Consider the following 15,383-nt stretch of genomic DNA (forward strand, 5'->3'; position numbering starts at 1 on the left):
TATTTATAAATTTTAATGTTTGCTTTATGGTTTATTTAATTGTACCCTGCCCAGAGTAACATGTGTGAGATGGGTGGCTATATAAACATGACGAAAAAATAAATATAGGAAATGATCTTAGTAAACCACCAGACTGAATCCCTAGACGATGCTACTACAACAGTTACTATTAACAATTATTTTTATTACTTTTCTTTTTATAGTTTATAATTCTGTTTAAATGAACAACATTTTAACATAAGGTTTTTGTTTTGCAATTATTGGTAGACAGAACTGTCATAAACCAATATGTCAGTTAAAAGTATTTCTATAGTTACAGCACCAGGTTACAATATCTACTAAAGCACTGAAAAGAAATCAAGCACTGGAAAAGCAGAGATATCTGAAATTTCATTAAAAAAAATCGAAATAGTTGAAAACATTCTTCCTTTATAGCCTCATCATGTGTCAGCTTTCATAATAAGTTTACGTTAACTGAATACAAAAGAAATGTGAAATAAATATAACCAGAAGGGACGATCAAATTTAATTTTGATACATTAATGTCATATGCTGTATATGTTACAATACCAGCCAGAGTTAATACTAAGCTGCAGGCTACACTGAGATTTCCAAATGGCAGATCATTCTAAGTGATACCAAGTATAATTGAAGTAATAAACGATAGTAAAAGCAAAGAACACTGGCAGGAAGAATTCAAGTATTTACTTTAAAAAAATTAAGTAAGTTAGTTTTGGAAAGAGAAGACAAGTGAAATAATGCAGGGCTCAATTTCCTTTTATTTATCTATTACATTAACCCTTGAACTCTTGCCAAAATTATCACTAATGTGTAGAACCCACTGATCTAAAGAAGAGATGAGGACATTACAATTTTTTGATGGCTGGTTGCTTTTGTTTAGGATTGCTTTTGTTACCCACTTCACTTTTTACCAATCCTAGTTAAATTGTTAACCCTTTTTCTTTAAAAAAGGGAAAGAGGAAAATGTACTCTCAGAATGGATATATTCAAATGTACCCATAATGCAATTCTTTTAGCATAAATAATGATATGCAGCGCACAGGAATAAAAACAGTGAGAAAAAAAACTAAAGGAAAAAGTAAATACACCCCATATAGAGTTTTAAAAACATATGTGGACATATAAATATCTTTCTCTTCATCCTAACAGTATATAAAGCAATTGAAAAAAATCATGAAAAATGGACTTTGTAATCCATTTTGTAATCCAACAAAAAAATTAGCAGATAGATTATGTATTTCTTTCTGTGCAAAAAGTAAATGCACTCTTGGTATTGCCTTCTTTGGTAGTAATAACCATAAGTAAGCGTTCCTTATAACTGTCTACCAGTCTCAGATACTGGCTGGGAAGAATTTTTTTTCCTACTCCTCCATCCAGGTTATTTTCAGCTGGGTGATGATTAAGTGGTTTCAAATCACTTTACAGTCTCATGATGGGGTTTAGATCTGACCTGGCCATTCCCAAACTCTTACTTTCCTTTTAGCCATTCCTTGGTGGACTTACTGGAATGCTGAGAATCACTGCCATGTTGAAAGATTTTCAGTTAAACATTGATCTTCTGATAGATGAGCTCCCATTATCCTCAGGCACACTCTTACTCAATGAAGAATTCATAGCAGATTTTATGATAGTGAACTGCCCAGACCCAATTGCAGCAAAGCAAACCGTAACATTTCTACTACCATGCTCTACAGGTGGTATCAGATTCTTCTGATGAAATGCTGTTGTTGGGTTTTTTTGTTTTTTTTTGCCAGACATGTTTTCTAGTCCTGCAACTAAATAACTCTGTGTTTGCCTTTCTGTCCAGAGCACATGTTCCAGAAGTCCTGGTGTTTGCCTAGGTATTCATGAGCAAATTTTAATCTTCCCCTGATGTTCCTTCAGGACATTTAAGGTTTCCTTCTGGGACATCTCCCATGCACAGTTTCTTTCTTTTGATAGACTCATATCAATATCAATAGTGGTGAGAACTCTCTCTAGGTCACTTGATGACATTAGGGGATTCTTTTAGTATAGTGTGTTCTGTTCACTGACTGAACCTGCTGGGATGGCGGTTGTCTGAAATCTCCATTTGCAGATGATGTTGTGGACAGTGAAATAACTGATGTCCAATTGCTTGGTTATTTTTTAAAAAATCCCTTCCCAGACTTATATGAATTTATACTTTTATTCTGAAAGCTTCAGAGAAGTCTTTTGACCTAAGCATGGTGACACTACATACTTCAACAACAAAGAGCAAATGAAATGTCTGAGGTTCTCTCAGATTTCTCTAAAATGTTCTAATCATCTGTACTTGATTCTGATTTTAGGTATTTGGCATAGTGATAAATATAGGATGCACTTATTTTTTCTGCATGTAAAATTTGCATTTATTTTTATTTAAATTACACAGTTATACAATGGACTACAACATGTAAATAGTGCATGTTATTTGGTAGAGACCCCCCCTGAAATCCACAAGGTCCTCACCCATTTGGCATTCTAGGAAACTTTGAAGTCCTGGATGTTTTCCAGGTCTTGAGTTGGGGACATCTTTTTGATATTTTTTTTTGGTCGGTTTATATAACATCTTGTTTTGATTTGTGTTGGGCTTTTTTATACTGTATTGTGCACTGCACATAGTCAGTTGGAATTGGGTGGTACCTAAACTGAATTAAATCAATCAATCAATCAATCAATCAATCAATCAATTAATCATAATCAATCATGATTATGCAGTTGTAATCGTTCTCTGCGGTATTTTCTGGAGATTTATTTGTGCCCTCAGTGTCATTTGAATCAGAGTGCAACTGGTCCATTTGCATTTAAAAGGCAAAGGCCACTCTTTTGAAGATAACAAAGTTCACATTTTGGATAGGGAGAACCATTGGTTTGAAAGAAGGGTAAAAGACTCCATCTATGTTAGAATGGAACACAGAGGGGGAGGAATAAGACACTACCTATCTCCAGTCTACATTGCAACACTTGCAGCAGTTTCAAGAAGATTCAACAACCAATTGCATCCTGATTCAGATGACCCTGAGGACACAGATAAACCCCCAAGTGGTCTCAACAGCTCTTAGAGAGTGCTAATGACTAGATGACTGCAAAGAAATACTGAATTTCATGGCAAAATTCTCTTTGTTCACTCAGTAAAATATGCAGATTTTATGATTTAACTTTTTAACTTTAAAAATAATTGATTCCTTTTAAAAAAAAATCAAACTGGAAGCAAAGATATTGTTTCCTTTTTAAAAATATGCTGGACATAATGTGGAATACAGAAAAATCATTGTTTCACTTAAATGCCATATAGGACAATCATACTCTTTTAGTTGATGTTCTTCCATATCAAAGGCTCCAATATTTCTAAGATCTTGCTGAAAGAAATGAGATGAGCCCACATTTGAATCTTTCTTTTCCTCAGCTGTCTCAAAAATATGCTTCCCTTTGGGGAAATACTTTAGACTAGCTCAAGAACAGATCAAGTTTTGCTGTGGGGTGGAGTTATGATTTGGGATCACTTCAATCCAATGCAGTACCATTTTTGCTTTGACTATACATAGTATTTTCTATATATATTGAATTAATATTTCAACAACAGAAATGCTAACTCCTTAAAGGAAGAGGAATGTTTCTTTAACAGCTAGAGACAGATGGAGAATTGAGAGAAATCTGATTGAAATTCAAATGGAATGCACAAAGACTGAGGGATACCAGTCTTCATTGTCTCAGGTAGCTGTTAATAATCTCTTAGCTTTTTGCTCTTTGTTCAGATTTGCCAACTATTAGCAGAAATTATCATGCACATAAAGATTTATTTATTTATTTATTTATTTATTTATTTATTTATTTATTTATTTATTTATTAATCAAATTTATATACCGCCCTATCTCCCGAAGGACTCAGGGCGGTTCACAGGCAAATAAAAACATATAAATACAGATTAAAATGACAATTAAAAAGATAGAGGCTACTGTCTATAAATTACCTGAAGAAAGGAACAAAATAAACTATACATATCTATATATATATAGACTATACATATAGTCTATATATATAGACTATACATATATATAACTATACATATCTATATATATTTGTTTTCTGAGGTTTTCACGGGTGTTTGTATATAGGTCTTTGGTTGTTCGGGTTTTCTCCCGTGTAAAATTGGAAGTGTCTTGGCGACGTTTCGACGAAGTCTCATTCGTCATCTTCAGGCTTCAGCTTCGTGCTTCTGGGAGCAAAGACCTATCTATATATATCTATATACATATATATCTAATAGAGGAGACAATTTCACAATTCAAAATGCACTGGCAATGTCTCCTCTAATGGTTTATTTATTTTATTTATTGATCAAATTTATATACCGCCCTATCTCCCGAAGGACTCAGGGCGGTGTACAGGCATTTAAAAACATATAAATACAATATAAAAACAATTAAAAAACTTATTCTAAAAAGCCCGTTAATTTAGAATTAAAAATATAGAATAAAACCCAATTTAAAACCAGTAATTTAAAATCTAGCTCAGTCCTGCACAATTAAATAAATATGTTTTAAGCCCGCGGCGGAAGGTCCGAGGTCCAGCTGGCGAAGTCCGGGGTAGTTCATTCCAGAGGTGGGAGCCCCCACAGAAGGCCCTTCCTGGGTGTCGCCAGGCGACATTGCAGCTGGCGGCACCCTGAGGAGACCCTCTCTGTGAGGCGCAGGTCGGTGAGAGATATTCGGTAGCAGTAGGCGGTCCCGTAAGTAACCCGGCCCAATGCCATGGGCGCTTTAAAGGTGGTCACCAGCACCTTGAGCGCACCGAGCCACAGGTAGCCAGTGCAGTCTGCGCAGGATGGGTGTTATCACGGGAGCCACGAGGGCTCCAGCTATCACCAGCGCAGCCGCATTCTGGACTAACTGCAGCCTCGGATGCCCTTCAAGGGAGCCCCATGTGAGAGCATTGCAGTAATCCAGGCGAGGCGTCACGAGTGCGTGAGTGACCGTGCATAGGGCATCCCGGTCCAGAAAGGGGCGCAACTGGCGTACCAGGCGAACCTGGTAGAACGCTCTCCTGGAGACGGCCGTCAAATGATCTTCTAAAGACAGCCGTTCATCCAGGAGGGCGCCTAAGTTGCGGACCCTTTCCATCCGGGCCAATGACTCACCACCGATGGTCAGCCGCAGATTTAGCTGACTGTGCGGGATGCGGCATCCACAGCCACTCTGTCTTGGAGGGATTGAGCTTGAGCCTATTTCTCCCCATCCAGACCCGTACGGCCTCCAGGCACCGGGACAGCGCTTCGAGAGCTTCGTTGGGGTGTTCCGGTGTAGAAAAGTACAGCTGGGTGTCATCCGCATACAGCTGGTACTTCACACCGAAACCACTGATGATCTCACCCAGCGGCTTCATGTAGATGTTAAACAGAAGGGGCGAGAGGATCGACCCCTGCGGCACCCCACAAGTGAGGCGCCTCGGGGCCGGCCTCTGCCCCCCCGTCAACACCCACTGCGGCCGGGCGGGGGGGTAGGGGGGGGACCACCCATAAACGGTGCCTCCCACTCCCAATCCCTCCAACCGGCGCAGCAGGATACCATGGTCGATGGTATCGAAGGCCGCTGAGAGGTCTAATAGGACCAGGGCAGAGGAGCAACCCCTATCCCTGGCCCTCCAGAGATCATCCACCAACGCGACCAAAGCCGTCTCCGTGCTGTAACCGGGCCGAAAACCGGACTGGAACGGGTCTAGATAGACAGTTTCATCCAGGTGCAAGGGAAATTGATATGCCACCATACTCTCTACAACCTTCGCCGGGCGGGTTGGAGACCGGACGATAATTACCTAAAACAGCCGGGTCCAGGGACGGCTTCTTAAGGAGGGGCCTCACCACCGCCTCTTTCAAGGCGGCCGGGAAGACACCCTCCACCAAAGAAGCGGTCGTAATAGCCTGGAGCCAGCCTCGTGTCACCTCTCGAGTGGCCAGCACCAGCCAAGAGGGGCACGGGTCCAGTAAACACGTGGTGGCATTCAACCTACCCAACAACCTGTCCATGTCCTCGGGAGCCACAGGGTCAAACTCATCCCAAACGATGTCACCAAGACCACCCTCGAGCATCTCACCCGCGTCACTGCAATCTTGGTCCAGACCATCCCGAGCTGAGCGATTTTATCGTATAGATAACCGTTAAACTCCTCAGCACGTCCCTGCAGCGGGTCATCCCGCTCTCCCTGGTGTAGGAGGGAGCGAGTCACCCAAACAGGGCGGCTGGGCGTTATCTGCCGATGCAATGAGGGAGGCGTAGCTATGCCTCGCTTCCCTCAATGCCACTAGGTAAGTCCTAGTATAGGACTTCACTAGTGTCGATCAGCTTCGAGCAGCTAGACCTCCAGGAGCTCTCTAGGCGTCTTCTCCGGCACTTCATCCTTCTCAGCTCCTCGGAGAACCAAGGAGCCGGTTGGGACCTGCGCCGGGTCAGAGGCCGCAAAGGCACGACACGGTCTAAGGCCCCCGCCGCGGCCCGTTCCCAGGCCGCAACAAGTTCCTCAGCCGAGCCGTGAGCCAGACCCTCAGGAAATGGCCCAAGCTCCGTCCGGAACCCATCCGGGTCCATCAGGCGCCTGGGGCGGAACCAACGTATCGACTCCGCCTCCCTGCGGTGGTGAATGGCGGTCAGAAAGTCCAGGCGAAGAAGAGAGTGATCTGACCATGACAAAGGTTCAATGACTATTTCCTTTAAGTCCAGATCTCTCAACCACTGACCAGAGAGAAAAATCAAATCCAGAGTGCCACCCCCAATGTGAGTAGGGCCATCAACTACTTGGGTCAGGTCCAAGGCCGTCATGGAAGCCGTGAACTCCCGAGCTGCCGTCGATGACAAGCCGGAAGATGGCAAGTTAAAGTCCCCCATGACTAAAAGTCTGGGGGTCTCAACTGCCACCCCAGCCATGGTGACGAAACATCTGCAACCAAATTGCCAAGCTCGAAGCTCAAACCAACAGCCTAACAATTTCACAAATCTAGAAAACAGATGCTGCTAGGATGTCCCCTTAACAAGATATTTGTAATCACCTAAGAAGGGGAACACACCCAGAGCTTTTCCAAGTGAGGACCCAATTGTTGGGGGCAATATACTGACTGTAAAATGCCTAGAGAGGACTGTAAAGCACCATGAAGCGGTATATAAGTCTAAGTGCTATTGCTATAAGCAATTCTTGTGAGAATGAGTGATTATGAGTTTCAATTCTGCATGGTTTGATGTTGTTTCACTCCTACAACTATGCAAAACTCTGATATATTTGCTTATTTTGTTTTAACTGCAGTTTGCTATGATGCCTGAATCTGGGCATCTTAACTATAGGTACTGTAGATGAAAAACTCAGCCTGACCTACATCAGTAATCTCCCAATCAGAATCTCTGAGTTCATGTTATGACATACTGCTTAGAGCCTCTGCGTTTGTCAGTCTATACATCTAAATAAATAGGCCCCTTGAATTGTAGGAGAAAAATGGCTGTTTGATGGGAGTTTTTAAGGTATCAGTGGAAATTTTTAGAGCACAAAGTCCGTTAAATAATAACACAGGAAATTATTAGAGACTGAACATAGAACAAATCTGAAAATTGCCAGAGGCATAGCTATTTTTCTATACTAACTGTTGGTGATATAATTCAGTTACAGGTATTAAACTCCATGCTGAGGTCAACCTGCCTCACTTCTTCCAATATTGCACTTCTACGAGTGCTCATTAATGTGTCTGTGGAATGGATTAGAACATCTGAAGATATATGTACAGAATAGGTTTTAAAATCTAATGATAGCTAACCATTCATTGTAATAAGACAAATATTCTCTGTCTCTCTCAATTTATGTCAGTAATGTGGAATTCATTGGATTTTAAATGAAAAAAGAAATACCAATAGTGCAAAACAATTTATTTTTGAGATTATAATAAAAGGTCTGGAGTTGCTGAATACATATGCTGGCTACAAATACATGTAATTGTTAGATGATAATGTATTTTAGATATGGTTGTTCATGGTAAAGTGTGCATCCTCTATCTATTTCTAAATGTCCAAGTTGGAAGTGGATGAGGAAAAAAAAAGAATTTTAAATTGGCCCAATACTTTTAGATACTGGAATTACATTATTCTGAAAGACTATAGCTAAGTTGCATGTTAGTGAATCTAATTCAAAATGAAACTCTCTTTATAACCCATTCCAGATCTGAAGAACTGGGAAGTTTACAATAAATGCAAGCAAAAAAACAACACATATCATAAACATAATTACAGCCACCTACTGTCAGTCAATTAGGGCAAAAACATTTGGAAAAGAGCTGCTTTAAATTGTTTTTCAACCATTAATAAATGTGGGTTATTTCTTGGGTGAGGATATACCTAAAGCATCGACTATCAGAGACATGTCTCATTTTTCCCACAGTTCACTTTGAGACTACATGTATTGCTTGTATTCAAAAAATACAGAACAATTTTACAAGCTTATTCTGTAAGATTCTTTCCATTATTCATATTGTCTTTTACTATTACAGACTATAGTAGCAAACGACTGAGAAGATGCAAAACCTACTTCTTCAGGCCTCCCAAACTGAAACACTCCACATCTAACAAGACGATGGCTTGGCCAACTCAACAGGATCTGCCTAGAAGAGTTCAACTCAATAGTGTAACCAAGTGACTTTATTTGTCAGATACACAGAATATTTTTCATAATGCCCTATAGATACTGAGATTCACACCGAACCAGTCACTTTTAACAGGGTCACTATCTAGCCCTATTGTGAATGAGAGGAATGAAAAATACCTGAAAGGAAATAGCCTTTCATGCTTTTCTGCCAGTGTGACTCTTCCCAGGTAGCTGTGTATGCTGGAATGACAGAACTTTGAAATGGCCTCCAATCATGTAATGAACCAGCCTTTATAGTTGTTAGATTTACTGAATATCCTGTTTTTCCTCTATTATTTTTTCCAGAATAACTCAGTGAGGTGGATTTGATGGAGAGACAGTCAGTGGCCCAAGGTTAATTAGTGACTTTTATGATTGATAATCTCTCAGGTTTTAGTACAATAACTTAATCACCACACCACACTAATTAGAGTGTGAAAGGTTACTTTGGAATACCTACTTTTTTTGTTAGGGAGTCATCTGAATCAGAAGGCATTCTGGTTGATACATGAAACATTACTTCAACCATAGAGGTAGCAAAATATGGAGTGGTCAAACCAGTGCTTTTGTTTTTCTGTAGTCCTCCCATAAAACCACAATGATTTGTTAGGTTCACCTACAATAAAAAGCCATTACAACATATAATATAAATTAGAGGTTTTTGTACTAGATCTACAGGATACCAAAGGAAGGGGGAGAAAAATACATTTGTTCATTACCATTAATATTTACTGATTCCATTCGAAATCAAGACTATTGATTGTTTGATAACAAATATTTTGGGTTCACAAAGCTAAAAAATGTTAGTCCAACCTAGTTAAATCTGTATAAACAATTTCACTCTGCCACAGAATTATTCCTAGCACATGCTTTGTAGTGGTTAGATGGCTCACCTAGCACATGGACTCCCAAAAGTGAGCTGTTCTACATTAATCCCATCTACTGTTATTTCCAGTGGCAATTGAAATGGTAATTTTCAAGAATACTACAGGTAATCCTCGATTTACAACAGTTCATTTACTGACTGTTCAAAGTTATGTCACTGAAAAAGGTTTTTCACGTATGATTGTTGCGGTCTCCCCATGGTCACATGATCAAAATTCAAAGACTTAGCAACTTGGCTCATATTTATGATGGTTGCATGTCCCAGAGTCATATTAATTTTACTTTCTGACAAGCAACTTCAATGGGAAAGCCAGATTCACTTAACAACCATGTTACTAACTTAAAAACAGCAGTGATTCATTTATGGCAAGAAAGGTAACATGGGGCAAAATTCACTTAACAAATGTTTCACTTAGAAAGAGAAATTTCTGGCCTAATTGTGGTCTTAAGCTGAGGACTACCTGTAGCTTCATACTGGTGGTTTAACAATGATCATGATCAACTATGACATTTTAGACAATTTTAGTAGCCAACATTAGGCTCAATGCAGTGGACACTGGAATTGTGAGTGGGAAAGATCTGTCTTTCAGCAAGAACATTTCCTCTTAATAAATAGCACTCTTCTAAAGAAAGCAATTTTAAATAAGTGCTAGCTAGGATTGATGTTGTTCCTAGATGCAAAAGAAGCAGAACTGGTCTTCCTATCACCAAACATAGAACTGGCAAATTTCACAAATATTGAAATATTTATGAAAACTTACAACATAATCTCCAGGTATTGTAAGAATAATTGTGAAACTAACATGTCCCTGTTCTTCCCACCATCCAAAGAGAACTTGGCTTTTAAGAAAATCACATGCATCACAAACTCCACTGATGTTTATTTTTTCTGCTGATAAAAGACTGTTGATATGACAAAAAAATCTGCTTCAGACACGTGATAGGAATGTTAGCCACCCTCTTAAAACTCCTATAAGCAGCTTGTGAAATAGAATAATAGTTATCAGACTGAAAGAATAACAGAGTTGGAAGGGACCTTGAAGGTCTTCTAGTCCAATCCCCTGCCTAGGCAGAAACTCTACACCACTTCAGACAAATGGTTACCCAATATCTTCTTAAAAACTTCCAGTGTTGGAGCATTCACAACTCTGGAGGCAAGTTGTTCCACTTATTAATTGTTCCAACTGTCAGGAAATTTCTCCTTAGTTCTAGGTTGCTTCTCTGCTTATTAGTTTCCACCCATTGCTTCTTGTCCTGCCCTCAGTTTCTTTGGCGAATAGCTTGACTCCCTCTTCTTTGTGGCAGCCTCTGAGATATTGGAACACTGCTATTACGTCTCCTCTAGTCCTTCTTTTCATTAAACTAGACATACCCAGTTCCTGCAACCGTTCTTCATATGTTTTAGCCTCCAGTTCCCTAATCATCTTTGTTGCTTGTCTCTGCACTCTTTTTAGAGTCTCCACATCTTTTTTACATCGTGGCGACCAAAACTGGATCCAGTATTCCAAATGTGGCATTACCAAGGCATTATAAAGCGGTACTAACACTTCACGTGATCTTGATTCTATCTCTCTGTTTATGCAGCCTAGATCTGTGTTGGCTTTTTTGGCAGCTGCTCCACACTGCTGGCTCATATTTAAATATTTGTCCACTAGGACTCCAAGATCCCTCTCAGTTACTACTATTGAGCGAGGTACCACATATTCTGTACCTTGCAAAGAAATCTCAAACTGTTTCTAATATGAATTCTTAAATAAATGCTGTTATTTAATGCATCACAACATTTGAAAAAATAAATGAGTTGATTAGATTGGGATGAGATAAAAGTGTACCTCCCAACCAAGACCTGCTACAAAATCCTCATATGCTTGGCTTCCTCCAGTGTTAGTCAGGATGGAGTGTTTATCTTCTTGTCCCTCAGCAACATAAAATACTGCAATTTTGTGCGTCTCTCGGCTGTAAGATATATGATTGCAATTATATAAGAATATCCTCCGACATCACTCATAGTGGATATATAGAAAGGCTAATATAATTTCCTTCGTTCTGAAGGGAACTGAAGGAGATTTCAGCTTTTATTTATAGGTTTCTTTGCTTATTTATAGTCCTAAAGCAAGGATCATTGCCGAGACATTTTTTTAAAAAAAACCTCTCTTCATAATATATAATCAAAATTATGTACTTTATCATACTATAGTAATACTACTTTTAATTATGTAACATTTATAACATTACAAAAATAAGTTTCATAGCTTCTCAGTTTTGAGGGTGGGGGGAAATAATGTAAGAGGCCACATTTTAGCTTGGTTTCTAAATGTTTCAAATCAGACATTTTCATTACTATATCTTGAAATAGGTCAATGCTAAAATTCATAGGCACAGAAGAATGTAATTCAGCAATTTGAAAACATAATGCACTCATGTAAACAAGTTTCCCCCCAAATAGCAACAAAATCTGGCACTCTCCAATATTTTCTCCTGAAATGGCTGAAAATAATCTTTAAATTTGCTCTAGTTGGAAGATATAAACACACATATATTAGCAATATTTTTACAAGTTAGGGAGTTACAAATTTCTGTCATTACGATTAGTCATAAGCTTAAAGACCCTATACAGTTCATTAAAACTGGCCTTGTGCCCAATAAAGAAATACAATTCTCGGGTTGAAATAAAGCTCTTCTGAAAAATGACCTTTTTTTTTTAAACTAATGATTTACATGTAGCCCTTGATTAATGACTGTAATTGATCCTGGCGATTAAGGTTGTAAGTCATGATGGTCGTAAAGCGCTCATCATATGACTGACCTGATTTGATTATCTCTTTATCCAGTGGTCATTAAGCAAACCCACTAAGGGCCAGTTTTTGCTGACAACTGGAAAGTGAAAGCTAGTTTCTGTCCAAGTATTGTAAATCGCAGTCATGTGACTGCGGAACACTGCAAACGGTTGTAAATTAGGCCAGTTGCTGAGTATCCAACATGCATTATATGATGGAGGGGTGGGGCGATGTTGAAATGTTGAAATCAGATTGTAAGTAGCTTTTAAGGGATCCATCTTAACTGTGAATGGCTACCAAATGACTGGTTGTAAGTCAAGGACTACCTGTAAGCTGACAAAAATACTTCATATCTAGTCACTTCCATTTCTGTTAAAGCACTAAGGGCTTAAACAATGATTCAGTTCAAATGTTAAGAATTAATATTAGCTGTTTTATGTTTTTAGAACATAAGAGTTCTAATAAATTAAATAAGATTGTATTAACTCAAAACTATAGGCACTGGCAGATTAGTGCTAAAGACAATTACTAAAAGGCAAATCTTTTAATACATCTTTATTGTCACAGAAATTGGTAGAATTTATAACAACTTGAAATCTACACTATTTTAAAAAATAATTACATTGAAGTGCAATTTAAAAAAGGAAATTATTACCACACTTAAAAATTGCTTATAGCAGATAACTTGCCATTGTCTTGAATCCAAATTTCGGAGTTCTCGAAGTAGTTTTTCATTTTTTTTCAGAAGATGAAAGCTTCTCCTACGTAAGGAAATTTAATAAAAACATTTTCATTATCTGTGTAGAATGACAGATATAGCAAACAATAACACCTTTTCATTTTTATTTATTAATATCTCCTACAGTTTTCTTGCCTTTTGAAAAATCTTTCCACATAAAAAATGAAAAGATCTTTATTTACAGATACACACACACACACACACATTCTTTAACCTGGTGGCCTGAACAACATTCCCATTGGAGCACATAAACCACTAAATCAAACTGGCTCTCAAATTAGGACTAGAGACTTGAGAACATTTGGAGGCGTCTAGGAAGGTATCTGTGAGTAGTAGTTATGTATCATCAAAGTAGAGACTTTGATGATACATTAATACATTATGGCATATATTTAGCTGTTCCTCTTCTGTGATGTGTCATAATACAAACAAAACAACACTACTATCCTCCTACAGTTGTGTAGTGATTTATATTATGTACACTCATGGCTAAGAAAATCGTAATACGAAAGTGAGAGAACATTTTTATTTAATTTCATTACATCCTTTTCTTGTTTAGCAACTGCAATTTGTTCCAGTGACTTTGTTATTAAAAAAAAGTTGCTAAGTGTAAGAGAGAGAGAGAGAGAGAGAGAGGGAGGGAGAAAAATGCTCTGAAGATCACTAGTTGCTGCTGTCTCATTCATATAATGTTCTCTTTACACAGCACCCAATGCCTAACAAGAGTTTTTCTTCTTTTTTGCCTCCTCTCAGGGTGGATAGATTGCTTAACAAGGTCTCTCTTCCTGAGCTGCTTTTCTTGGTAGCATTGCACTTCCCTAAAAAGTGCTAGTGACAGATTAAGAACTCTGTAACCTTAATTAGTTCATTAGAACCTTCTGTCCAGCTTGCCTGCTGCCTGAAATTAACCAAACCTTAATCAGTTTCACACTGAAGATTTTTTTTAGACCCAAAAAATTTGGATGTAAATTTACACACTGATTTTTATTACTGTTTATTACTATTGTATTTGCAAATGGTTGCTAACTGAGATGGTTGCTAAACGAGGAATGGCTGTCCTGGAAGGAGAAGATATATACTGCTATTGTTTTTAGTAGTAGCATGTATGTCACTTAAAATGTCTCTCAGTTTTGGAAAAGACCAAATTATGTTGATTTTAAGAGCAAATAATATTATCATTTTACCTTTTATCCCACGAATTCATTCCAAGAATACTAAGGAGTAACCTGCAATAGTAAAATGCCGAATAGGGCTTTTGTGGAATTGGTTCATCCTGCTCCATAGCCTTCATATTTAAGTCACTGAAGTGCTTTTCAATAAAATCTCTCTCTTCAGTGTCCTGTTTAAGGATTGCATTGATTACATCATTTTCCTGCTTCTCTGACACACAGATAGGTTGAGGAGCAGGTATATTGAGAGACACACCTGTCCTCTGTAAACACTCAGGACTAGTGATTCCCACATATTGCAAAAGCTCATCAAGGGCATCTTCTTCATCCTTTATTGTATCCCATGTTGGCACAGTGTCTCTAAGTCTTCTTTTTAGTGGAAGAGTAATTCCATCCTTTACATACATTTCTTCTGTATATGCAGGAGGTTCTGAGGCATTTTCTGATTTCTCTTGATGGGGCAGTGAAAGCATAAAAGTGGTTGGTTCACTTAGGCCACATAGAGGGGGAGGCCCATACATGATGGCAGAATCCCAAGAATATTTCCCAGACAGATCCCGCACTATAATTCGGACGTTTGAATTGGCTGAGACAAGCCCAGCAGATAAACCTCCTCCAGGCATGTTCTCTTCGGCTCTTATCTGTATACATGAAACTAATGTGGTATTATTTAATACAAAGAACTGGAGATTGGGGTTCTCAAAAAGCTCAGGAGAAAGTTCAAGGTTCTCGCAGAAAGGATTGTCATTATTTTCACATACTTGACTTGTTAGCATAGCAGGCCCCCCACTCATTGGATAATGGCCTAAGTGGTTTACCAGATGAGCTATCACAGTACGAGCTGCCACAGAGATCAGTCCTTGTTGCATATGAGATTTTACTGAAAAACACAAAAACAAATTCAATACTTTAGGTTACACCCATAGCATTAAAATGTAATTTCTATCTGTTTAAATGTTAAGGGACTCTGAAGAGATGCAGTATGACCTGCATGACACCATATTCATAATGTGCTGTAAGAAAAATACTGTTAACTATGGATAACATGCATTTCAATTAAAATAAAAGCAATTATTAAATGATAACATTAAAAAAGCAAATTTACAGAGAATACAGCTTTAAAGATACAAATAACTGTA

At 38.5% G+C, this 15,383-nt stretch overlaps 1 protein-coding gene across 12 annotated transcripts in view; it reads right to left on the reverse strand.

Annotated features, from left to right (window-relative positions):
* The window catches only part of RALGAPA1 (Ral GTPase activating protein catalytic subunit alpha 1), a 127,579-nt gene that overhangs the window by 27,665 nt on the left and 84,531 nt on the right, over positions 1-15,383 (reverse strand). For all 12 annotated transcript variants that reach the window (XM_058162265.1, XM_058162273.1, XM_058162269.1 and 9 more), the window contains 4 exons: positions 14,260-15,124; positions 13,026-13,097; positions 11,392-11,515; positions 9,135-9,290 (listed from right to left, as the gene is read on the reverse strand). In XM_058162265.1, coding sequence (XP_058018248.1) covers positions 9,135-9,290; positions 11,392-11,515; positions 13,026-13,097; positions 14,260-15,124 — 1,217 coding nt within the window. The remainder of the gene's footprint in view (positions 1-9,134; positions 9,291-11,391; positions 11,516-13,025; positions 13,098-14,259; positions 15,125-15,383) is intronic.

The sequence above is a fragment of the Ahaetulla prasina genome, chromosome 1 (genome assembly GCF_028640845.1).
Source record: "Ahaetulla prasina isolate Xishuangbanna chromosome 1, ASM2864084v1, whole genome shotgun sequence".
Classification (NCBI taxonomy): Eukaryota; Metazoa; Chordata; class Lepidosauria; order Squamata; family Colubridae; genus Ahaetulla; species Ahaetulla prasina.